The sequence below is a fragment of the Salmo salar genome, chromosome 14 (assembly GCF_965601325.2).
Source record: "Salmo salar chromosome 14, fSalSal1, whole genome shotgun sequence".
Taxonomy (NCBI): domain Eukaryota; kingdom Metazoa; phylum Chordata; class Actinopteri; order Salmoniformes; family Salmonidae; genus Salmo; species Salmo salar.
Window position 1 is genome coordinate 83,801,439 of NC_138304.1, and position 27,144 is coordinate 83,828,582.

The 27,144-nt window shown below is 44.4% G+C and overlaps 1 protein-coding gene across 1 annotated transcript in view; it reads right to left on the reverse strand.

Annotated features, from left to right (window-relative positions):
- The window catches only part of LOC106570313 (thrombospondin type-1 domain-containing protein 7A), a 188,860-nt gene that overhangs the window by 80,408 nt on the left and 81,308 nt on the right, over nt 1-27,144 (reverse strand). The window contains exons 4-6 of the mRNA XM_014142501.3: nt 15,652-15,830; nt 8,737-8,892; nt 1,065-1,268 (exon numbers count right to left, since the gene is read on the reverse strand). Of these exons, the coding sequence (XP_013997976.3) occupies nt 1,065-1,268; nt 8,737-8,892; nt 15,652-15,830 (539 nt within the window). The remainder of the gene's footprint in view (nt 1-1,064; nt 1,269-8,736; nt 8,893-15,651; nt 15,831-27,144) is intronic.

Sequence of the window (27,144 nt, forward strand, 5' to 3'; positions counted from 1 at the left end):
GTGCACCTATTACACATGCCATAACAAATGTTTGCTCTGTGTCAGACACGATCAGAGAATAATGCGATCTGGGTGAAGACGGGTTTGAGGAGTTATGCATTTCTTTGATTTTAGCATCCTGGTTCGGCACTGTTAGAAAAACAATGTAAATCGTAGGTTTTAAGAGACAATGGTAGAGTTGTCATTTGGTGTGTGAGTAAGAATGAGGAAAGTAAAGGATTTCAATTTGTGCCCTGTTAGACTAAGACTATACCAACCAAACAAATAAAGCTGCTCTCTTCAGTCTTCAAATGGTGGACGTCTACAGTACTACAAGTAGCCAATAGTACCGTGCTTGCCAAAAGCAACAAGCACTGTGGTTACTGTTTCTTCATTTACTCTCACATGCTAACTGCATTCTGTCTCTGTAGCCCAGTTTCATTTGGAGAGAACATGAACAAGCAGGTGCTGTATATCTATCTCTGTCCCTGTGTGTGTGTGTGTGTGTGTGTGTGTGTGTGTGTGTGTGTGTGTCCCTCCTCAGGCAGTGCCAGCACAGCTCTGTGTGTGTCTCAGCAAGCACAATTACGACCAGCAGTGGCTTGTGCCTGGCCCCTTGGCCCCATGGGATATCAGGCAGCACGCCGTGGCTGGTGTGGCTGCAGTCAGATGCTGCAGTCAGACGCTTTAGCACAAAGCTTTACACGCGCATGCGCACACACACACACACGCACAAGCCTCCATAGCTCTGTGCAATCTTAGGATCAAGACAAACAATAAATATAATGAATATCCACAAAACAAGATTGCTACAGAAACAGCAATTACCCTTTTGGCACACACACACACACACACACACACACACACACACACACACACACACTTAGGCATTGTCTAAGGCCGAGCCCCCGCAGACACAGTTTAAGGCAGTAAAGCTAAAGCCAAAACAATATGGTTCTCTGAGCCGCAATTCACTCAAAACGTATTGTAACACAACCCCTGAACAAACCATGAAAATCCATTGTTACACGGTAATTAACACATCGATATAATAGACTTCTCTCTCTCGCTCTCTCTCTCTTTACCATCACTGTTGACACACTGGACTTGTGGTATCTGGGTGCCTGGTCCACACTCTCTCTCGTTGTCCGGGATACACTCATCCAGCTTCACCAGCAGCCAATCATAGCAGCTGGGCTCGTCACATGGTATGGCCTCCACCAGGTGAGGGCAGCTTCCTGTTCCTCCCGTGGGCTCATTGACGATCCTCCTCTTCCTCAGTTTGAACCCTGGTAGGAAAAGACAGGAAAACAGATATAGGTATACCGGTGCTGCCATGGAACCATAAATAGCTGTATAATTATGCCATTCTATGATCTGCTTCTACTATGCCAAATAACATTGAAATAAAGTATAGTCCCCCTGTGTTAAACCTTTCAGGGCCTCTCTCAACACCAACCTCCCCCTCTGTGGTAACACTTTTCAGGGCCTCTCTCAACACCAACCTCCCCCTCTGTGGTAACACTTTTCAGGGCCTCTCTCAACACCAACCTCCCCCTCTGTGGTAACACTTTTCAGGGCCTCTCTCAACATCAACCTCCCCCTCTATGGTAACACTTTTCAGGGCCTCTCTCAACACCAACCTCCCCCTCTGTGGTAACACTTTTCAGGGCCTCTCTCAACACCAACCTCCCCCTCTATGGTAACACTTTTCAGGGCCTCTCTCAACACCAACCTCCCCCTCTGTGGTAACACTTTTCAGGGCCTCTCTCAACACCAACCTCCCCCTCTGTGGTAACACTTTTCAGGGCCTCTCTCAACACCAACCTCCCCCTCTGTGGTAACACTTTTCAGGGCCTCTCTCAACACCAACCTCCCCCTCTGTGGTAACACTTTTCAGGGCCTCTCTCAACACCAACCTCCCCCTCTGTGGTAACACTTTTCAGGGCCTCTCTCAACACCAACCTCCCCCTCTGTGGTAACACTTTTCAGGATAGCTTAACTTGTTTTTCAAGGAGTCACAACTTAATGTCTATCTTCAGTACACAAAGTTCCTTCTGTTCTGCTACCGTCACAGAGTGTCTTGGCTTTGATGATAACATTTATGTATTTATTTATTTAACACGACAGGACCATTAAGCCCCAGAAGATGACATACATTAGAGAAACAGCTTCCCATAATGACTATTATTATTCTCTCCTCATTAACCCAGGCTTTTACCCAAAGTGACTCATGTATACTAATGTATGCAGCAATCCATTAACACGGCTGGGATTTGTGCTGTTCAAAGGCCGAGGGCTTTCCTCTTGCTATGCTCAAGGACATGGAAGTGGTGATTGCTGGTGTGTGTATGTGTGTGCCTGCGTACGTGAATGTGTGTGTTACGTTAACGCCTGCATGCCCAGCCCAATGTCGCCTTACCCCCAGCCCCAGGGTCTAATCCCCACTGTTGCTGCAGCCTGATAAAAGAGGAGGACAATGGGGGAGCCAGCAGAACTGGAGGACTCAGGTGGATGATGGCTATATTTCCTCAGATTATTTTGGATTCGGTCCTTTTCTTCCCGAACCCTCTATTTAATCAGGAGGGTCAGCTGGAGGATGGAGGTGTGTTGTCCGATGTCAGGGCTGAGGTGGAAGGTTTAGTTTAACAGGGACAGGGGGTGAGGGAAAGAGTGTGAAGAGAAGGGCTGAGGTGGATGGTTTAGTTTAACAGGGACAGGGGGTGAGGGAAAGAGTGTGAAGAGAAGGGCTGAGGTGGAAGGTTTAGTTTAACAGGGACAGGGGGTGAGGGAAAGAGTGTGAAGAGAAGGGCTGAGGTGGATAGTTTAGTTTAACAGGGACAGGGGGTGAGGGAAAGAGTGTGAAGAGAAGGGCACAGGAGGATGGTTTAGGATGGGTGAAGGCCATAGGGGATGGGGGTGTAATAGAGGGGGTAATGGATAGATAATGGATCCAGACAGGGTTTTTTCTTTAATATCACTACTGTCTGTCGAACCACAGTAAAGGACAGCAAGATGAACAGATTGACTGAGGCCTTTCCACCATGTCAGAGCCTGAGGACTCTTTGCACAGATAAACATATTGATGGAGAAAAGGGTAGGCTATAATGACTTCTCCACTACAGTATGGTGTTGCAACATCTCAAAGGCTGCGGCTGAGACACGTATCTAAGAAACCAGCCAATATTTTGAAAACCTATCTCCCACAAACGGTGCAGTATGTTACTAGAATCCATAAAATATTGGTTGATAGACACTATCACAGTGTGTGTATGCAGACAGTCCATTTGGACAGCCAACACAAAAAGTGACAAACATTGATTGAACTAATACTGGGAGATCAGGGCATGTTGATGCTGCATAGAGCTCGTTGTCACAGGGATAAAAATAGGAAATGCCCAGAGGATGGTCTGAGAGTCTGCTTCTCTCGGCTAATGAGAGCCAGGGTGTACACACACACAGACGGGTACGGACACACACACACTCCAGTCAAGGTTGTGTGTGCTGTATGACATACTGTACAGTAGTGTGAGACACAGAGAAAAAGAAAGAGAGAGCGAGAGAGAGAGAGAGAGCGAGAGAGAGAGAGATAGAGAAAGAGAGAGAGACGCGAGTGAATCAATCTTTAAGATGCATGGGGGACAATTTCTCGGTGTCCCTTCCATTTGAGATGCTTCATTAGGGTAGAGTCAATATGCATTAGTCACCATGGTGGAGGTGATGAAGGGGGCTGGTGCTAAGAGATTGCTGCTGCCGCTGTTCTGTTCCTGTACCAGCAATAATTAAGGGCTGAGCCAGCCAGCATGTATGTGTATCTGTGTGTGACTGTGAGTCCTTGGCGTCCACATCACTAAGAACTTAATATGGTCCATCCACACCCACACAGTCGTGAAGAGGGCATGGCAGCGCCTCTTCCCTCTCAGGAGGCTGAAAAGATTTGGCATGGGCCCTGAGATACTCAAAAAGTTATACAGCTGCACCATCGAGAGCATCTTGACTGGCTGCATCAGTGCCTTGTATGGTAACTGCTTGGCATCCGACCGCAAGGCACTACAGAGGGTACATCACTGGGGCCGAGCTCCCTGCCATCCAGAACCTCTATACCAGGCGGTGTCAGGGGAAGGTCCGAAAAATTGGCAAAGACTCAAGCCACCCAAGCCATAGACTGTTGGCAAATGGTACCGGAGCATCAGATCTCGGACCAACAGGCTCCGAGACAGCTTCTACCCCCAAACCATAAGACTGCTAAATATCCAGACTGCTATATAGTCAATTAACGGTACCCAAACTGTCTGTACTGACTCTATCTTGCACTAACCTTACGCACACTCACTAGACTATACATACAAACCACATACACACTCACTCACACACACTACACTGTTACACCAACACAAAAGCCTCAAACATTCACTACATACGCCGGACACCCTGCCCACTCAACCCCATCCCCTCCTCCCTTCTCCAAACCATCTCTGGAGACCTTTTCACATCCCTCATCAACTCATCCCTGACCACTCGCTGCGTCCCCTCTGACTTCAAACTGGCCCTCCTCAAGAAACCAACACAGGACTCATCTGATGTCAAAAACTATAGACCTGTATACCTTCTTTCTTTTATTTCTAAAACACTTGAACAAGCTGTCTCTGATCAACTCTCTCGTTATCTCTCTCAGAATTATCTTCTTGACCCTAACCAGTCAGGCTTCAAGACTGGTCACTCAACTGAGACTGCTCTTCTCTGTGTCACGGAGGCTCTCCGCACTGCCAAAGCTGCCTCTCACTCCTCTGATTACACAATCTTAGATCTATCCGCTGCCTTTGACACCGTGAACCTCCTCCTCTCCACCCTCTCAGGGCTGGGCGTCTTAGGCTCTGCACACTCTTGGATTGCATCCTACCTGGCAGGCTGCTCCTACCAGGTGACGTAGAGAGGATCTGTGTCTGGACCACATACTTTCACTACTGGTGTCCCCCAGGGCTTGGTTCTAGGCCCTCTCCTCTTCTCTCTATACACCAAATCACTCGGCTCCATCATATCCTCACATGCTCTCTCCTATCATCACTATGCGGATGACACTCAACCAGTTTTCTCCTTTCCCTTGTAATATCCGGTCTGGACTACTGCAGCTCGCTGTTGGCTGGGCTCCTCGCTGGTGCCATCAAACGCCTGCAACTTATCCAGAATGCTGCAGCCCGCCTGGTTTTCAACCTTCCCAAGTCACCTCACTCCTCCGCACACTCCACTGGCTACCAGTCAAAGCTCACATCCACTACAAGACCATGATGCTTGCCTACGGAGCAGCAAGAGGAATTGCCCCTCCCTACCAACCCGAGCACTATGTTCTGCCACCTTTGGTCTCTTGGCCCTCCAACCCCTACCGGAGACCAGCTCCCGCTCAGCCCAGTCCAAGCTCTTCTCTGTCTTGGCACCCCAATGGTGGAACCAGCTTTCCCCTAAAGCTAGGATAACAGAGTCCTTGCCCATCTTCCGAATGCACCTGAAACCCTACCTCTTCAAAGAGTATCTTAAATACCCCCCACCTAAAAATAAAAAACTGAACCAACACTTGCACTTGACCTTTTAAAGCTCTGACTTTGCTGATAGCTACTTTATTGAGGAAAAGTTAACTACTATGCCTGTGATACTGATGTGGTTGTCCCACCTAGCTATCTTTAGACGAATGCACTAACTGTCAACACACAAACACATACCGACACAACACAAACACACATACTGTACATACACGCATACTCTCACTCACACTCACACACTTTTACACTCATAATTTGCTGCTGATACTATGTTCTTTATTTTACTCTTATTATTATCTATCCTGATGCCTAGTCACTTTACCCTGCCTTCATGTACATATCTACCTCAAATACCTTATTATTATCTATCCTGATGCCTAGTCACTTTACCCTGCCTTCAGGTACATATCTACCTCAAATACCTTATTATTATCTATCCTGATGCCTAGTCACTTTACCCTGCCTTCATGTACATATCTACCTCAAATACCTTATTATTATCTATCCTGATGCCTAGTCACTTTACCCTGCCTTCATGTACATATCTATCTCAAATACCTTATTATTATCTATCCTGATGCCTAGTCACTTTACCCTGCCTTCATGTACATATCTATCTCAAATACCTTATTATTATCTATCCTGATGCCTAGTCACTTTACCCTGCCTTCATGTACATATCTACCTCAAATACCTTATTATTATCTATCCTGATGCCTAGTCACTTTACCCTGCCTTCATGTACATATCTATCTCAAATACCTTATTATTATCTATCCTGATGCCTAGTCATTTTACCCTGCCTTCATGTACATATCTATCTCAAATACCTTATTATTGTCTATCCTGATGCCTAGTCACTTTACCCTGCCTTCATGTACATATCTATCTCAAATACCTTATTATTATCTATCCTGATGCCTAGTCACTTTACCCTGCCATCATGTACATATCTATCTCAAATACCTTATTATTATCTATCCTGATACCTAGTCACTTTACCCTGCCTTCATGTACATATCTACCTCAAATACCTCTGCATATTGATCTGGTACTGGTACTCCCTGTATATAGCTCCACATTGATCTGGTACTGGTACTCCCTGTATATAGTTCCACATTGATCTGGTACGGGTACTCCCTGTATATAGCTCCACATTGATCTGGTACTGGTACTCCCTGTATATAACTCCACATTGATATGATACTGGTACTCCCTGTATATAGCTCCACATTGATCTGGTACTGGTACTCCCTGTATATAGCTCCACATTGATATGGTACTGGTACTCCCTGTATATAGCTCCACATTGATCTGGTACTGGTACTCCCTGTATATAGTTCCACATTGATCTGGTATGGGTACTCCCTGTATATAGCTCCACATTGATCTGGTACTGGTACTCCCTGTATATAGCTCCACATTGATCTGGTACTGGTACTCCCTGTATATAGCTCCACATTGATATGGTACTGGTACTCCCTGTATATAGCTCCACATTGATCTGGTACTCCCTGTATATAGCTCCACATTGATCTGGTACTGGTACTCCCTGTATATAGCTCCACATTGATATGGTACTGGTACTCCCTGTATATAGCTCCACATTGATATGGTACTGGTACTCCCTGTATATAGTTCCACATTGATATGGTACTGGTACTCCCTGTATATAGCTCCACATTGATATGGTACTGGTACTCCCTGTATATAGCTCCACATTGATATGGTACTGGTACTCCCTGTATATAGCTCCACATTGATATGGTACTGGTACTCCCTGTATATAGCTCCACATTGATATGGTACTGGTACTCCCTGTATATAGCTCCACATTGATATGGTACTGGTACTCCCTGTATATAGCTCCACATTCTGGTACTGGTACTCCCTGTATATAGCTCCATCATTGATATGGTACTGGTACTCCCTGTATATAGCTCCACATTGATATGGTACTGGTACTCCCTGTATATAGCTCCACATTGATATGGTACTGGTACTCCCTGTATATAGCTCCACATTGATCTGGTACTGGTACTCCCTGTATATAGCTCCACATTGATATGGTACTGGTACTCCCTGTATATAGCTCCACATTGATATGGTACTGGTACTCCCTGTATATAGCTCCATTCTTGTGTATGTTATTTTATTCCTCTTGTGTTAATTACTATACGTCTTTGGGTGCTGTACTGACACGTCTCTGGGTGCTGTATTGAAACTTCTTTGGGTGCTGTATTGATACTTCTTTGGGTGCTGTATTCATACGTCTTTGGGTGCTGTATTGATACTTCTTTGGGTGCTGTATTGATATGTCTTTGGGTTCTGTATTAATACGTCTTTGGGTGCTGTATTAATACGTCTTTGGGTGCTGTATTGATACTTCTTTGGGTGCTGTATTGATACTTCTTTGGGTGCTGTATTAATACTTCTTTGGGTGCTGTATTGACACTTCTTTGGGTGCTGTATTAATACGTCTTTGGGTGCTGTATTGATACTTCTTTGGGTGCTGTATTGATATGTCTTTGGGTGCTGTATTAATACGTCTTTGGGTGCTGTATTAATACGTCTTTGGGTGCTGTATTGATACTTCTTTGGGTGCTGTATTGATACTTCTTTGGGTGCTGTATTAATACGTCTTTGGGTGCTGTATTGATACTTCTTTGGGTGCTGTATTGATACTTCTTTGGGTGCTGTATTAATACGTCTTTGGGTGCTGTATTGACACTTCTTTGGGTGCTGTATTAATACGTCTTTGGGTGCTGTATTGATACTTCTTTGGGTGCTGTATTGATATGTCTTTGGGTGCTGTATTCATACGTCTTTGGGTGCTGTATTCATACGTCTTTGGGTGCTGTAGTAATACGTCTTTGGGTGCTGTATTGATATGTCTTTGGGTGCTGTATTGATACGTCTTTGGGTGCTGTATTGATATGTCTTTGGGTGCTGTATTCATACGTCTTTGGGTGCTGTATTCATACGTCTTCGGGTGCTGTATTGATACGTCTTTGGGTGCTGTATGGATACATCTTTGGGTGCTGTATCCCAGCCCGGAGCAATAAAGTATAGCTATTACTGTTACACCCAGTATGTGGTGTTCCAATGCCATACTTTCAAGATGGCCGTCTATTTGACTGAATGGGTATCGAAGTCAAGACTTGTGTTAGCCCACAAAGCTAAAGCCTAGGCATAACCGCAATTACAGCAGTGTTCCACCCACCTTTCTTGGCAGCTGTGTCCAGACAGTTTTCAAAGGTGCAGGGTCCCCAGGCACCCCAGGAGGACACGTCACACTCCACAGGACATGGGATGTGGCACAGCTGGGTGGTGTTGGGGGGCGGGCTGAGGCACAGGTCACCATCAACGGGCCTGGAGGCTAGAAACACAGAGAGATCCACAGAGACATGATGTCAGAACAGGGCAGGGGCAGGGGATGTGGCGTAACTAGGTAATGTTGAGGGCAGGCCCAGGCATAGGTCACTGTTTACAAGTACGAAAACATACAATAACACGATGTTAGAAATCTAAGTAGTACAGTGATATGACCTTAGAGATTATAGTGTAATATAGTGGACATACTGAGCTATATTATTACTGTCACTGTGGATCTACCTACTTTTATCCTGGCCCTCTCCATCTGGGTAGTGGGTTACAACTTCAGACTAATGGATGAAAATGAATCATGAATCGTTCCACCAGTCATGGATAAAACTCACACCAACTAAAACCCCACAGGAATGTTCATAGTCATGAATATTCCTATCCTCACGCCATCTCAAATCCAAGACAACAAACAAGAAATATCAAACAGTACGGCCTTTCATTTGTTCGTCATCCTTCTAAATCCAGTCCAGTTGAAACAACAAATGCCTTTTTTCCCCTTTCTATCCACAAAGGGCAGATCAGGCTCAGCCCTGTGCTGCTCAATCACACACACACACCACACCACACACACACACACACACACACACACACACACACACACACACACACACACACACACACACACACACACACACACACACACACACACACACACGGTGGATAAAGCAATGAGCAGTAGGTGAGTCTCTATAAGGTCACAGCTCTGATGAGTCATTCCCATCACTCCATCACCATGCTGTGACTGAAGCCTGAGTCTGACTCATTCACATGCACATTGATACCACTTGGCCAAAGGTCTGTCCTTTCAATACTGTCTTTTAAAATATGTGTGTAAGTGCGTGCCTGTCGAGTGATAATCCATTTTGTCAATCTGTGAAGCATTTTAGTCTATTTTAGTAATTATAAAATCCCTCCTACAATGTTAGCTGAATAGGAGCAATCAAGAGGAGTAGGCTACATATCCTTTAAAGCATGAGTTTGACACGTGCTTTAAAGTGTTTTGAATGGAGGCTTACCTACGCCACTTTAGAAGGCTTACCTATGCCACCGGCCAAATGTTTTAAAACACAGCCATTCATATTACCTGTGTGTGTGTGTCACACCTGTGTGGGTGTTTGTCGTATGTGTGTGTGTGTATGTGTGTGTGTGTGTGTGTGTGCGTGCGTGCGTGCATCTGGCAGTAACAATACTGACTGGAAATGATAAGGACGCCACATGTTTACTCGTCACGCCGCATAATACAATTGCACGGTCTGCAGGTCCATTTTCATCAAAGCCATTTTACAAGTGTTCACGTCTCCTCCAGGCTGCATAGCTATTTTAGTAGACAATTGACCTTTCTGCCCCTCCCTCCTAGTCAATATAAAGTATCTACGTGTGTGAGTGTGTGTGTGTGTGTGTGTGTGTGTGTGTGTGTGTGTGTGTGTGTGTGTGTGTGTGTGTGTGTGTGTGTGTGTGTGTGTGTGTGTGTGTGTGTGGACTGAAGTAGCTACTGTATTTTGTCATCCTCCATAATAGCAAAGGGCTGATTAATGAACGATTCCGTGCTGGGTGACCTTGGTTTGTGGTGCCACATGCGTCTCTCATTCTGTCTCCTGCCAGATGGTCTCATCTAGTCTCTACCCTGCCTTACACACCACACCACGGAGGGGTTCCTGGGGCCAAACTAAGTCCTCCAAGCCCAGCCAGACACCTGCGGCTCACCCCTCTCCTCCACTCTCTGTCAACCCTTGCCATCAACATCTATAACTGTACTTCCGGATGGCATCACACAGCCAGCCGTTCTACTGCTAGCTACAGAATGTCTCTATGGGCGCTCTAATAAGGATCCACATTGATTACAACCAAACAGAACAGAGCTGGCTAGAACTGATGACCATCAAATCCAATAACTACAGTAACATCAGATTCACTGGGTCCCTGAACTCTCCCTCCCTGCCTTTCTCCCTTCCTCCCTGCTGCTTTTTCCTGTTGTCCATATCGGAACCCCCACGGAGTACATATCTAAATCTGTCCTGTTTAGCCAAACATGAGCTGTGATATTATTACATTGGCAGAAATATTACTGTGTGTGTATATATGTGTGCGTGTGTGTGTGAGAGTGCGTGCGTTTAGATAATCAATGCTTCTTATGCACACTTCATTTCATCAGCATTTTGGCATTCATAACATAGGTTTGTTGAAGCCAGCTGTAATCCCCAGAATGATTGAAACGGGGAGTTTTGTGTCCAAATAAAGCTTCTTTCCTATGTAAATGCCACTGAGAATGCGTACAAACACAGGACAGTAACAAGCTTATATGACTAATCTGGCAGAGAGGCGGTAGGGAGTTCAGAGACACCACTGCTCTGTACACACACACGCACGCACATGCACACACACACACCACCCAGCCTCAGTCAAATCACAAATCACAAAAAACATCAGCCTTGAAAGCAAAAAAACAAGATTACATCAGTTTAAATCAGACTGAAGATTTTGCTCTGTTACAGCTGAGATGGAGATTTGTGAACAATGCTTCATAGACTCAGCAGTATATTGCCTGAGATTAGACTAATTCTGTGTTGATCCCTATAATAACCCAGAACTGTGTATTTCATGTTTTGTACCACGTGTGTAATGTTTAGTTTTGAAGACAGGAGAGATGATTGAGAAGGAAATTGAGAGAAGGGAGTGTAGAATGAGAAAGTGAATTCCAAAAGTGGATGGGGAAGTTGTAATTGTGCCATAGAGCTGACAGGAAAGGATTAAAAGGAAAATATGTGTAACGGTAGCTGCTGTGCTTTCCTACCTCTCACTCTACCTCTCTATCCATCCTTCTCTCACTCTACCTCTCTATCCATCCTTCTCTCACTCTACCTATCTATCCATCCTTCTCTCACTCTACCTCTCTATCCATCCTTCTCTCACTCTACCTCTCTATCCATCCTTCTCTCACTCTACCTCTCTATCCATCCTTCTCTCACTCTACCTCTCTATCCATCCTTCTCTCACTCTACCTCTCTATCATCCTTCTCTCACTCACCTCTCTATCCATCCTTCTCTCACTCTACCTCTCTATCCATCCCTCTCCTCCTCACCTCCTCACCTCTCTATCATCCTTCTCTCACCTACCTCTCTATCCATCCTTCTCTCACTCTACCTCTCTATCCATCCTTCTCTCACTCTACCTCTCTATCCATCCTTCTCTCACTCTACCTCTCTATCCATCCTTCTCTCACTCTACCTCTCTATCCATCCTTCTCTCACTCTACCTCTCTATCATCCTTCTCTCACTCTACCTCTCTATCCATCCTTCTCTCACTCTACCTCTCTATCCATCCTTCTCTCACTCTACCTCTCTATCCATCCTTCTCTCACTCTACCTTTCTATCCATCCTTCTCTCACTCTACCTCTCTATCCATCCTTCTCTCACTCTACCTCTCTATCATCCTTCTCTCACTACCTCTCTATCCATCCTTCTCTCACTCTACCTCTCTATCCATCCTTCTCTCACTCTATCTCTCTATCCATCCTTCTCTCACTCTACCTCTCTATCCATCCTTCTCTCACTCTACCTCTCTATCCATCCTTCTCTCACTCTACCTCTCTATCCATCCTTCTCTCACTCTACCTCTCTATCATCCTTCTCTCACTCTACCTCTCTATCCATCCTTCTCTCACTCTACCTCTCTATCATCCTTCTCTCACTCTACCTCTCTATCCATCCTTCTCTCACTCTACCTCTCTATCCATCCTTCTCTCACTCTACCTCTCTATCCATCCTTCTCTCAATCTACCTCTCTATCCATCCTTCTCTCACTCTACCTCTCTATCATCCTTCTCTCACTCCCTTTCTCTCTCTGCAACTGTCACCATCAATTGTGTCACCTAGATAACTCTGTCACTTCAAAATACAGGACGCTCACAAGATTTGAAAGATCTATCAAGTTGCAGTTTAGATGTCTGATGATTTTCCTTCTCTTTATACCACTATACCACTATCACAGCCTCAACAGTACAGCAAAGTGCCTCCTCTGTCTGGCTGTCTAAGAGCAGCTGGAATCATTTGAATAATTTCTGTGAGCGGTGGCCAGTTGAGCCCCCTGACCAGATGGACAGTCTGGGAGTTAGCGTGGAAGCGCTGGATAAACATGGGCTCGCTACCAGCCAGCGTCACTTCCTTATACACTGACTAAGTAGTGCCCCACACTCATATTTCATGTCACACCACTGCTCTCTCTCTCTCTCTCATTTTCACTATGACTTTTTACTCTCTCTCGCGCGCGCTTTCTCTCTCTCTTTCTCTCTTTTTCTCTTTCTCTCTTCTCTCCGTCCGTGCATCTTTCTCCTCCCTGCCTCAGTTCCTTCCTCCCCTCTTTCTACCTCCCTGTGCAGAGCCGGAAAAGATGAGATGATTTTGAGTGCGTGCACAAGTCGAATCAGAACTGAGTGCTCGAGGGCCTCCCGAGTGGTGCAGTAGTCTAGCGACTCCTTGTGGTGGGCCTGGGCGCCTGCAGGCTGGCTCATTCGTCAGTTGAATGGTGTTTCCTCTGACACATTGGTGCAGCTGACTTCCGGGTTAAGCAGGCGGGTGTTAAGAAGCGCAGTTTGGCGGGTCATGTTTCGGAGGACGCATGACTCAACCTTCATCTCTTCCGAGCCCGTTGGGGAGTTGCAGCGATGAGACAAGATCGTAATTGGATCACAATTGGATATCACGAAATTGGGGAGAAAAAGGGCGTAAACATACAAAAAACAACTTCCCAGCTAAATTTCCTTGTCAACCTGTCCAGTCTACAGAGATGATATGGAGCTAGGTTGACAAACTATGACAAAACATGGGCCGTATCAAACCATGTACTTCCACCACAGTTGTGATGTTTAAAATCAAATCAAAGTGTATTGATCGCGTACACAGTTTAGCAAATGTTATAGTGGACACAGCAAAATGCTTGTGTTAATTGCTCCTAACAGTGCAGTAATCATCAAACAAGTACACAAATAAGCAAAAAACTAAAAACAAGAAATCAAGAAACGTCATAACAAATGCAATTAACAATCCGAATAACACTGTATCAGTAATCCAAACGCAATTAACAATCCGAATAACACTGTATCAGTAATCCAAATGCAATTAACAATCCAAATAACACTGTATCAGTAATCCAAACGCAATTAACAATCCAAATAACACTGTATCAGTAATCCAAACGCAATTAACAATCCGAATAACACTGTATCAGTAATCCAAACGCAATTAACAATCCGAATAACACTGTATCAGTAATCCAAATGCAATTAACAATCCGAATAACACTGTATCAGTAATCCAAACGCAATTAACAATCCGAATAACACTGTATCAGTAATCCAAACGCAATTAACAATCCGAATAACACTGTATCAGTAATCCAAATGCAATTAACAATCCGAATAACACTGTATCAGTAATCCAAATGCAATTAACAATCCAAATAACACTGTATCAGTAATCCAAATGCAATTAACAATCCGAATAACACTGTATCAGTAATCCAAACGCAATTAACAATCCGAATAACACTGTATCAGTAATCCAAATGCAATTAACAATCCAAATAACACTGTATCAGTAATCCAAATGCAATTAACAATCCGAATAACACTGTATCAGTAATCCAAATGCAATCTATGTGTATATACACCAATAGGATATACTAGTAATGATATGTACAGCAGTAGATATATTACAGTGAGCTATGTTGAGAATCAGGCAGATAAATATGCAGTGGGTATAAACAGTGTCACTAAAATGCAATGTACAGTAGTAGAGCTATTATAATGAGCTATTTGGAGAATACACAATATGAATACACAGTGTGAAAAACAGTATGAAAGGAACAGGAAGTGTCCAGTGTTTAAGGTCTCTATATACAAAGTCTCTATATACAGGCTCCATATCATCTCTGTGTGTATGTGCATGTGTTTGTGAGTATGGGAGTATGCTTCTGTATGAGTGTTTATGTGAGTGCAGGAGTCTGTGTATGTATGAGGTGTGTGTGTGTGTGTGTGTGTGTGTGTGTGTGTGTGTGTGTGTGTGTGTGTGTGTGTGTGTGTGTGTGTGTGTGTGTGTGTGTGTGTGTGTGTGTGTGTGTGTGTATGAGGTTGTGTGTGTGTGTATGAGGTTGTGTGTGTGTGTATGAGGTGTGTGTGTGACGTTCGTGTGTGTGGGAGTATGTGTGCAAAAAAAATGTCTCTAAGTATGGGCCCTGGTAAAAAGTAGTGGACTATATTGGGAATATGGTGCCACTTCGGATGCGTCCAATGATATCTACTATCACCCCTGTCAGGAACTGTTCTCACATGGGGTACCATTGTTTTTAGAGAATTGTCTTCAGAAGGGATGCACCAATTTTGAGTAGTGCAAGGCTTCTAGGATCTCCAAAAATCCCCGGATGAGGAAATACATTCTTCGATCCCATTCCTATTCTCTACACTTCTGCACCGTTAGTGCATGAATTTTGGCTGGCAAGGGTATCCCATTGAATTTCTCACTATTGCGTAAGGGCATGAGTGCTCAGTCTCCAGTGCACGAGGTGGAAGAGATCTGTACAATGTGACAAGGCATCAGTATGGGAGGGAAAAAAGGGGACACAACGGATATGGGCTTTCTATAGACACACGACTGGTGAGAGAGATGACCTAGTATGGGAGAAGGGCATGAGTTATCAGAATGGGAGAAAGATTACACATTGGGGATAAAGGACAGTTGCATGCTGGTCAGGTTACCTTCTTTGCTATTGAGAGAGCTTGAGGCAGGGTCGGCGCTGGTTGCCTGGACGCAGTACACCTCATGGTTCTGGACTCCGCCCCCGCACAGCCCAGTTAGGTTACCACGACGACGGTCCTGTTGGCTTAGCAACATATCCACCCTGCACTCTGTCCACTCTGTTGTCTTCCAGTTGTACCTGCAGAGGAGAATGATTTGATTCAATTTTCATTTTTTTTTTACATAACATAGATTGGAAAGAATATATACATTAATTACATCATCAAGGATGCCACAATTACAGTAGCTTCCAAAAGTATTCACACCCCTTTACTTTTTCCACATCTTGTTGTCTTACAGCCTGAATTTAAAATGGATTACATTTAGATTTTTGGTCACTGGCCTACACACAATACCCCATAATGTCAAAGTGGAATGATGCTTTTAGAGCATTTTACAACGTAATAAAAAATGAAAAGCTGAAATATCTTGAGTCAATAAGTATTCAACCCCTTTGTTATGGCAAGCCTAAATAAGTTCAGGAATAAAGGTTTGCTTTTAGGGGATAAGCGTCTTAACAAGTCACATAATAAATTGAATTGACTCACTCTGTGTGCAATAATAGTGTATAACATGGTTTTTAAATGACTACCTCTTACTGTATCTTTCCCCACACATACAATTAATCTGTAAGGTCCCTCAGTCGAGCAGTGAATTTCAAACACAGATTCAACCACAAAGACCAGGGAGGTTTTCCAAAGCTTTGCGAAGAAGGGCACCTATTGGTAGATAGGTAAAAAACAGACATTGAATATCCCTTTGAGCATGGTGAAGTAATCAATGACACTTTGGATGGTGTATCAATACTGTACATACAGTCACTACAAAGATACAGGCGTCCTTTGTAACTCAGTTGCCGGAGAGGAAGGAATCCGCTCAGGGATTTCACCATGAGGCGAATGGTGACTTTAAAACACTTACAGAGTATAATGGCTGTGATAGGAGAAAACTGAGGATGGATCAACAACATTGTAGTTACTCCACAATACTAACCTAATTGACAGAGTGAAAAGAAGGAAGCCGGTACAGCACAAAAATATTCCAAAACATGTATTCTGTTTCCAACAAGGCACTAAAGTAATAGTGCAAAAATGTGGGAAAGCAATTAACTTTTTGTCCTGAATACAAAGTGTTATGTTTGGGGCAAATCCAATACAACACATTAATGAGTACCACGCTCCATATTTTCAAGCACAGTGGTGGCTGCATCATGTTTTGGGTATGTTTGTAACCATTAAGGACTGGGGAGTTTTTCAAGATAAAAAAGAAACAGAATGGAGCTCAGCACAGGCAAAATCCTACAGGAATACTTTCCCCTTTCAGCAAGACAATAACCTAAAACACAAGGCCAAATCTACACTGGAGTTTCTTACCAAGAAGTCAGTGAATATGTGGCCAAGTAACAGTTTTGACTTAAATCTACTTGAAAATCTATGGCAAGACTTGAAAACGGTTGCGGGGCAATGATCAACATCGAATTTGACAGAGCTTGAAGAATTTTGAAAAGAATAATAGGCAAATGTTGCACAATCTAGGTGTGGAAAGCTCTCAGAGACTTACCCAGAAAGATTCATAGCTGAATTTGCTGCAAATGGTGATTCTAACATGTATTGACTCAGGGGTGTGAATACTTATGTAAATGTGATATTTATGTATATAATTTTCAATTCATGTACCAACATTTCTAAAAACATGTTTTCACTTTGTCATTACGAGGTATTGTGTGTAGATGGATGAACAAAAAATATGTCAAGGGGTATTAATACTATCTGAAGGCACTCTCCGGCTACCTGGATAAAGTACTAAATAAACTTCAGTTAGTGCTAAATATGGCTGCTAGAATGTTGACTAGAACCAAAACATTTGATCATATTACTCCGGTGTTAGCCTCTCGACACTGGCTTACTGTTAAGGCTAAGGCTGATTTCAAGGTTTTACTGCTAACCTACAAAGCATTTGTGTTTAGTGAGTCTGCCAGATAAAAGGCAGTAGGGATGACCAGGGATGTTCTCTTGATGTGTGTGAATACGACCATTTTCCTGTCCTGCTAAGCATTCAAAATGTAACAAGTACTTTTGGGTGTCAGGGAAAATGTATGAAGAAAAAATTTGATCATTTTCTTTAGGAATGAAGTGAAGTAAAAGTTGTAAAAAATATACCTAGTGAAGTAAAGTACAGATACCCCAAAAACGACTTATTTTTACACCACTGCCTACACATACACTACGGTTACAAGACCAAGGCCTCCTTATTGTCCCTAGAATGTCTAAGCAAACAGCTGGAGGCAGGGCTTTCTCCTATAGAGCTCAATTTTTATGTAATGGTCTGCCTATCCATGTGATAGGCCCAGAATCGGTCTCGACCTTTAAGTCTTTACTGAAGACTCATCTCTTCAGTAGGTGTCACCCCCCCCCCCGCCACTCACAAAAGTTCCAAAAGAATAAAAACATTTCAAATGTCATATTATGTGCAAATAGTTAAGTACAAAAGGGGAAATAAATAAACATAAATATGGGTGGTATTTACAATGGTGTTTGTTCTTCACTGGCTGCCCTTTTCTTGTGGCAACAGGTCACAAATCTTGCTGCTGTGATGTCACACTGTGGTATTTCACCCAATAGAGTTAATCAAAATCTGGTTTGTTTTTGAATTCTTTGTGGATCTGTGTAATCTCTCTCTCTCTACCACACCTGCTGTCTCAACCTCTGAATGCTCGGCTGACATTTACTCCTGTTGTACCCTCTACAACCACCGTGATTATTATTTGACCCTGCTGGTCATCTATGAACGTTTGAACACCTTGAAAAACGATCTGGCCTTAATGGCCATGTACTCTTATAATCTCCACCCGGCACAGCCAGAAGAGGACTGGCCACCCCTCAGAGCCTGGTTCCTCTCTTCGTTTCTTTCTAGGTTCCTGTCTTTCTAGCAAGTTTTTCCTATGCACTGTGCTTTTTCATCTGCATTGCTTGCTCTTTGGGGTTTTAGGCTGGGTTTTTGTTTATATGAAAAGGGCTTTATAAATACATTTCATTGATTCACTGTAGGCATAGTTTGCATCCCAAATGCCAGACTGTTCCCTATTGCACTACTTCCCTATGTGTCAACAACAAAAAGCTGTGCAACTACATATAGGAATTGGAGTGCCATTTCTGATGCAACCATTCCCATTGTGGTCCTCATAAAGGAAGATGACGGAGGGAGATATGGTAAGTGAGTATGAGTGGCTAGTAGAGAAAGTGTACAGCTGCATGAATATTAGCAGTCTTGTATTCCTGATGTGAATGAATTACCCTCCAGATTGATCCTGAGTGTCCTGCAAGGTCACAGCTTATTATTAAGCATCATTTAATTTGATAGCATCTTTGATTGACTGTATCAAATGCATTATGTACAGATGTAGGCTCTTAATTTGAGCCAGTCTGCTACAGTAGGAAAATAATCCTGCAGCAACAGAAAATGTGAATTATTATGTGGATTATAATTAATGGACATCTTTTTTGGTTGAATTGGTTTGAACGCTGTTGAGGTATTTTGTTTGTAAATGTAGCCTAAGTTTATCTTCTCTTTTTCATCTTATTGTGCTCTATTTCTTTCTTTAAAAGAGTTTAGCCTACCACAAGGGAGTTAGCCTGCGGTAGTACAAGTACAAATGCCTGTTAGATTACAACTAGAGTACAAAACATTGTAGTAAATGTTGCGTTACTCTAATTCTCTACAATGAATAAATCATGACGCAGCACAAGCTAAAACTCATTCCAAATGGCACCATATTCCCTTTATAGCGCCCTACTATTTACCAGAGCCCAATGGGTAGTGCACTAATTTGGAACGAAACCCTAATTGCCATCTTTATTTTTGTTATTTTCAGCGAGAAGTTGGCAGAATGGCTTTTCGGTAAGTAAACAACATTAGCATGCATTTGAGTGTGGTCAATGGACATAACGCAATGTGCATCTACTAGAAAGTCTCTTTTAAAGAAGTTGTCTATGCAGTTGACCTTTAACATATATTCACAATGCGCCTCACAATCCAGAATTCATTTTGAATGTCCCCCAAGTGAACCTCAGTGGAAGGATTCAGCAGCGTTAAATTGAAAGAGATCATACCGCAAAGGGCAATCTATTAACGCAGATTAGCGCTCAGCGCTGAATTCATAGATAGCTCTGGGATCTGCTTCAAGGGAACTTGAAAGGTGCCTTCGTGTGTGTGGCACAGTGAGGGGTAGCCACTAAAAGTCCACACCCTCACCAGCACCACAAGCCATGCAGTCAGCCTGGAACAAGCCGCTGGCTTGAAAATGAACACAGGCACAGTTGACTTCACTTCAATAGACTTGTTAAGGGTGTGACCGGCTACTCAATCAGCCACTACATATATCAGGATCAGGTATCCCTCACTACAGAGGAGAGGACTGAGGGAGCTCTGTTTGCACGTTTTATTTGATGAACATTTAAGTTTGATTCTTGAAGAGATAATTTATGCTGTTACTTTATAGTCCATAAAAGCTATTTTGTTAAGAATTGACCCTGTCTCACAAGCCTCTGTACTAGAAAGCTAGCCTAGCTCTGGTCCGTGGGAGTACACCTCCCTTCTGACTGCCATATTGTGCTTCGGTAAGAACGTTAGGGATTGCTTTTCAGTTCAAATCCACCTGGGGTCACAAAATGGCTGCCCTGCCTCGATGTCTGTGGCGATAATGGAATTTATTTGAGGTCACCACCAATGAAAGGGCTCCATATTCATGAATGGGGTGTCTCCAGGGCCGGTTTAATGCAGGGGCTTACTGGGGCTGAAGCCCCTTGGCCCAGGCCCATGGGGTGCCCAACAGGCAGCAAAAAAAGACATAAAATAAATAACAAAAAATTATAATATATACAGTATATGTTATATGTAGTATATATTTTGTATTTTTATTACTGCAACCGTCAACCACAAAAGGACTCATGAGCCCGATATCACGAGCATGATCTCTATGGTCCCTGTGGCTCAGTTGGTAGAGCATGGTGTGTGCAATGCCAGGATTCTGGGTTCGATTCCCTCGGGGGGCCAGTACAAAAATAAATAAACAAACAAATAAATAAATAAAATGCATGAAATGAAATGTATGAACTCACTACTGTAAGTTGCTCTGGATAAGAGCATCTGCTAAATGACTAAAATGTAAAATGAGTGCAGACAGCCTGCAGCTGATTTGCTAATCGTCAGATGGGAAGAGGAGGTTGGGGGCTCTGCCTTGATTGGGTAAATGATTAATAAAAATATAAAAATAAACTGCATAATAAAAAAATATGACTGGTCTATTGTGTGAGTCAGGGTGTAGGGGGCCCCAGAGGCAAAAAAACAAATCCAACCACAGGAGCCTGCTCTCAATGTTAGAAATATACCAGAGAGCATAATTTAGCCACAGAGGTTCAATAGTTTCTAAAAAATAACTGTGGATTATGTTTTATCACAAGCACACACGTGTAACTGCCAAAATAAAGGAAACACCCCAATAAAGTGTCTTAAAAGGGCATTAGGCCACCACGAGCTGCCAGAACAGCTTGGCATAGATTCTACTAGTGGACCTAAACCATGCCAGGAAAATGCACCACACACCATAACATATACTTTGTACCCCTCATTTACTGAAGTGTTTCCTTTATTTTGGTAGTTACCGGTATGCCTACAGTCGGGAAGGCAGCCACTTGGGCAGCATGCGCACCAAATATACAGCTTGTCGCATTGTGGCCATAGACATATAATCTATAGAAGGGTTTTGGAACCTCTTACCCAGGCAATTTGACTGTTAAACTCATTGGTACACTAGAAATAGCTGCCGCTCCTGACTTGAATGGTAACTGCCATCTATAGATTATATTTCTATGGTTGGTTGCGGCTGGAGGTTTGCCTTTTATATATTTTTAAATACAATCGCAGGAAAAATGTACTGTTTGTAAAGCAAATGCCTACTGCTAAGAAGAGAAGACTAATCTGTAGAACCAATATAAAAAAATATTCTCAACAACTCCCAAATTTTAGTGAACAGCAGCACTGTTTTTCAAAGTAGCTCATCTTGAGATAGCCCAGGCCCTCGTTGTGGTGATGGCCTATCACTGTGAGTAGCCTATGACTTCGTCTTCATCATTAGGTGAGTCAGTGTGCCACTGAAAAATGCATTTAATAGCCTATGATATATACAGTGCATTCAGAAAGTATTCAGACCTCTTCACTTTTTCCACATTTTGTTACAGCCTTATTCTAAAATGGATAAAATTGTTTTTTCACTCATCGATCTACACACAATACCACAATACCTAATGGCAAAGCAAAACCAGTTTCTTATACATTTTTGCAAATGTATTCAAAATAAAAAACAGAAATATCACATTTACATAAGTATTCTGACCCTTTACTCAGTACTGTTGAAGCACCTTTGGCAGCTATTACAGACTTGAGTCTTCTTGGGTATGACGCTACAAGCTTGGCACACCTGTATTTGGAGAGTTGCTCCCATTCTTCTCTGCAGATCCTCTCAAGTTCTGTCAGGTTGGATGGGGAGCGTTGCTACACAGCTATTTTCAGGTTTCTCCAGAGATGTTCGATCAGGTTCAAGTCTGGGCTCTGGCTGGGCCACTCAAGGACATTCAGAGACTTGTCCCAAAGCAACTCTTGTGTTGTATTGGCTGTGTGCTTAGGGTCGATGTCCTGTTGGAAGGTGAACCTTCGCCCCAGTCTGAGGCCCTGAGTGCTCTGGAGCATGTTTTCATCAAGGATCTCTCTGTACTTTGCTCCGTTTATTTTTTCCCTCAATCCTGACTAGTCTCCCAGGCCCTGCCACTGAAAAACATCCCCACAGCATGATGCAGCAAACCACCATACTTCACCGTAGGGATGGTGCCAGTTTTCCTCCAGATGTGACGCTTGGCATTCAGGCCAAAGAGTTCCATCTTGGTATTATCAGACCAGAGAATCTTTTTTCCATTTGTCTGAGAGTCCTTTAGGTGCCTTTTGGCAAACGCAAAGCGGGTTGTCATGTGCCTTTTACTGAGAAGTGGCTTCTGTCTGTCCACTCCTCCATAAAGGCCTGATTGGTGGAGTGCTGCAGAGATGGTTGTCCTTCTGGAACATTCTCCCATCTACACAGAGGAACTCTGGAGCACTGTCAGAGTGACCATCGGGTTCTTAGTGACCTCCTTGACCAAGGCCCTTTTCCCCCGATTTCTCAGTTTGGACGGGCGGCCAGCTCTAGAAAGAGTCTTGCTGGTCCTAAACTTCTTTCATTTAACAATGATGGAGGCCACAGTGTTCTTGGGGACCTTCAATGCTTTCAGACCTTTTTTGGTACCCTTCCCAAGAGCTGTGCCTCGACACAATCCTGTCTCGGAGCTCCACGGATAATTCCTTCAACCTCATGGCTTGGTTTTTGCTCTGACATGCACTGTCAACTGTGGGACCTAATATAGACAGGTGTGTACCTTTCCAAATCATGTCCAATCAAATAAATTTACCACAGGTGGACTCCAATAAAGTTGTAGAAACATCTCAAAATTATCAATGGAAACAGGATGCACCCGAGCTCAATTTCGAGTCTCATACTGTAGCAAAGGGTCTGAATACTTATGCAAATAAGGTATTTCTATTTTTTTTAATCAAAAAACTGTTTTAATTTGTCATTATGGGGTATTGTGCGTAGATTGATGAGAACTTTAATTTATTTAATCAATTTTAGAATAAGGATGTAACGTAACAAAATGTGGAAAAGGTGAAGGGTCTGAATACTTTCCGAATGCACTGTATATACACTATATATACAGCCACAGCCGTTGCTGACAGGTGTATAAAATCAAGCACACAGCCATGCAATCTCCATAGACAAACATTTGCAGTAGAATGGCCTCAGTGACTTTCAACGTGGCACCGTCATAGGATGCCACCTTTCCAACAAGTCAGTTCTTCAAATGTCTGCCCTGCTAGAGCTGCCTTGGTCAACTGTAAGTGCTGTTATTGTGAAGTGGAAATGTCTAGGTGTGTCATAGGCGTCGTAAGGATTGGACCAAGGCGCAGTGGGTAAAGTGCTCATACTTAATTTATTTGATGAAAACACTTAAACAAAATTAACGTACAACGAAAAACAGTTCCATAAGGCACACAGGCTATACAGAAAATAACCACCCACCAAAACACAAGTGAAACAAACACAACTAAATATGGCCTCCAATTAGAGACAACGACAACCAGCTGCCTCTAATTGGAGGTCATTGCCAAAAACCCAACATAGAAATAGAAAACTAGATATAAACATAGAAATAGAAAACATAGAACCTAAACCAAAAACACCGAAACACACAAAACAAACACCCCCTGCGACGCCCTGACCAAACTACAATGACAAATAACCCCTTTTACTGGTCAGGACGTGACACCCCCAAAGGTGCAGACCCCGAATGCACCTCAAAATGAAAACCCCACAAAAACAACCCCAAACTTAAAGGGAGGGAAGGGAGGGTGGCCACCGTCAACGACGGTCCCTGTGCTACACCCCACCTTCCCAATCCTCCCACTACGGAGGTGGCTCTGGCTCTGGGCGTAGCTCCCCTTCAGAAGACTCCGGGCTGAGGAGCGTCGCTGGAGACTCCGGGCTGAGGAGCGTCGCTGGAGACTCCGGGCTGAGGAGCGTCGCTGGAGGCTCCGGGCTGAGGAGCGTCGCTGGAGGCTCCTGGCTGAGGAGCGTCGCTGAAGGCTCCGGGCTGAGGAGCGTCGCTGGAGGCTCCTGGCTGAGGAGCGTCGCTGGAGGCTCCTGGCTAAGGAGCGTCGCTGGAGACTCCTGGCTGAGGAGCGTCGCTGGAGGCTCAGGGCTGAGGAGCGTCGCTGGAGGCTCAGGGCTGAGGAGCGTCACTGGAGGCTCAGGGCTGAGGAGCGTCGCTGGAGGCTCAGGGCTGAGGAGCGTCACTGGAGGCTCAGGACTGAGGAGCGTCGCTGGAGGCTCAGGGCTGAGGAGCGTCACTGGAGGCTCAGGGCTGAGGAGCGTCGCTGGAGGCTCAGGGCTGAGGAGCGTCACTGGAGGCTCAGGACTGAGTAGCGTCGCTGGAGGCTCAGGACTGAGGAGCGTCGCTGGAGGCTCAGGGCTGAGGAGCGTCGCTGGAGGCTCCGGGCTGAAGAGCGTCTCTGTAGGTTCCGGACTGGGGACCTTCGCTGCAGGCTCCGTGCCATGGGTCATCACTACTGGTTCCGCATCATGGATAATCACTGGAGGCTTTGTGCCCTGGATCATCACTGGAGGCTCCGGGCCATGGGTTATCACTGGAGGCTTCGTGCCATGGATCATCCCTACAAGTTCCGGGCCATGGATCATCACTGGAGGCTTCATGCCCTGGATTAACACTACAGGCTCCGGGCCATGGATCATCACTGGAGGCTTCATGCCATGGATTATTGCTGGAGACGTCGGACCATTGACCATCATTAGAGGCTTCCTTCGGGGCGCTGGAACTGGTCTCACCAGACTGGGGAGACGTACTTCGGACCGCGTGCTCACAGCAGGCACCGGCCTTACCGGGCTATGGTGGCGCACTGGAGGTAGAGTGTGCGGAGCAGGCACAGAGTATACTGGGTCTTGGAGGCGCACTGGAGGTCTGGAGCGCACGGCCTGCACAACCCGTCCTGGCTGGATGGTCACTGTAGCCCGGCACGGGCAGAGCGCTGGCACAGGGCAAACTGGGCTGTGCTGGGGAATGAGGGCTACCGTGCGTAGAGCAGGCGCAAGGTAAACTGGGCCGAGGAGACGCACTGGAGACCAGATCCTTTGTGCCGGCACACTCCTGGCTGCTGACCAACTCTTGCCCGGCAATGCTGCGGAGCCCTTATTGGCCGCACCGGACTGTGCGTGCGTATGGGCGACACCGTGCGCATTTCTGCGTAACAAGGTGCTTGCTTGATCCGTCGCTCCCCATAATAAGCACGGGGAGTTGGCTCAGGTCTCCACTCTGACTCTGCCAAACTCCCCATGTGCCCCCCCAAAAAACTTTTTTGTGGGATGCCTCTCGGCCTCATGTAGCTCCCTTAATTTTCTCTCCCAGAAACGTTGTTCTGCCTTCCACGTCCATCCTTCTCCTCGGTGCTCCAATCCCCGCTGCTTGGTCCTTGTTTGGTGGGTGGTTCTGTCATAGGCGTCGTAAGGATTGGACGAAGGCGCAGCGGGTAAAGTGCACATACTTAATTTATTTGATGAAAACACTTAAACAAAATAAATGTACGACGAAAAACAGTTCCATAAGACACACAGGCTATACAGAAAATAACCACCCACCAAAACACACAGTGAAACAAACACAACTAAATATGGCCTCCAATTAGAGACAACGACAACCACCTGCCTCTAATTGGAGGTCATTGCCAAAAACCCAACATAGATATAGAAAACTAGATATAAACATAGAAATAGAAAACATAGAACCTAAACGTAGCTCGTAAAAATCATCTGTCCTCGGTTGCAACAATCACTACTGAGTTCCAAACTGCCTCTGGAAGCAACGTCAGCACAAGAACTGTTCGTCGGGAGCTTCACAAAATGGGTTTCCATGGCCGAACAGCCACACACAAGGCTAAGATCACCATGCGCAATACCAAGCGTCAGCTGGAGTGGTGTAAAGGTCACCGCCAATCGACTCTGGATTAGCGGAAACAAATTATCTTTGGTGATGAATCAGGCTTCACAATCTGGAAGTCTGATGGACAAATCTGGGTTTGGCGGATGCCAGGAAGCCCTTTCCTGTTTCAGCATGACAATGCCCCTGTGCACAAAGCGAGGTCCATAGAGAAATGATTTGTCGAGATCAGTGTGGAAGAACTTGCCTGCAAAGAGCCCTGACCTCAACACCTTTGGGATGCATTGGAATGCCAACTGCGAGCCAGGGCTAATCGACCAACATCAGTGTCCGACCTTACTAATGCTCCTGTGGCTGAATGGAAGCAAGTCCTCACAGCAATATTCCAACAGCAGCATGTAGCAGCGGCAGGTAGCGTAGTGGTTAGTGTGTTGGGCCAGTAACTGAAAGGTTCCTAGATCGAATCACCGAGCTGACAAGACCCATTGCCATGTTCAGGGGCAGGCTGTTGTTGTAAATGAGATTTTTTTCTTAACTGACTTGCCTAGTTAAATAAAGGTTAAATAAAAAATAAAAAAAGGGGGATCAACTCTATATTCATTCCCATTATTTTGGAAGGAGATGTTCGATGATCAGGCGTCCATATACTCATCAGGCGTCCATATACACATACTCATGAGTGTGTGTGTATATATATATATATATACACACACATAAAAAAAAATATATATAAACAGTTGAAGTCGGAAGTTTACATACACCTTATCCAAATACATTTAAACTCAGTTTTTCACAATTCCTTACATTTAATCCGAGTAAAAATTCCCTGTCTTAGATCAATTAGGATCACCACCTTATTTTAAG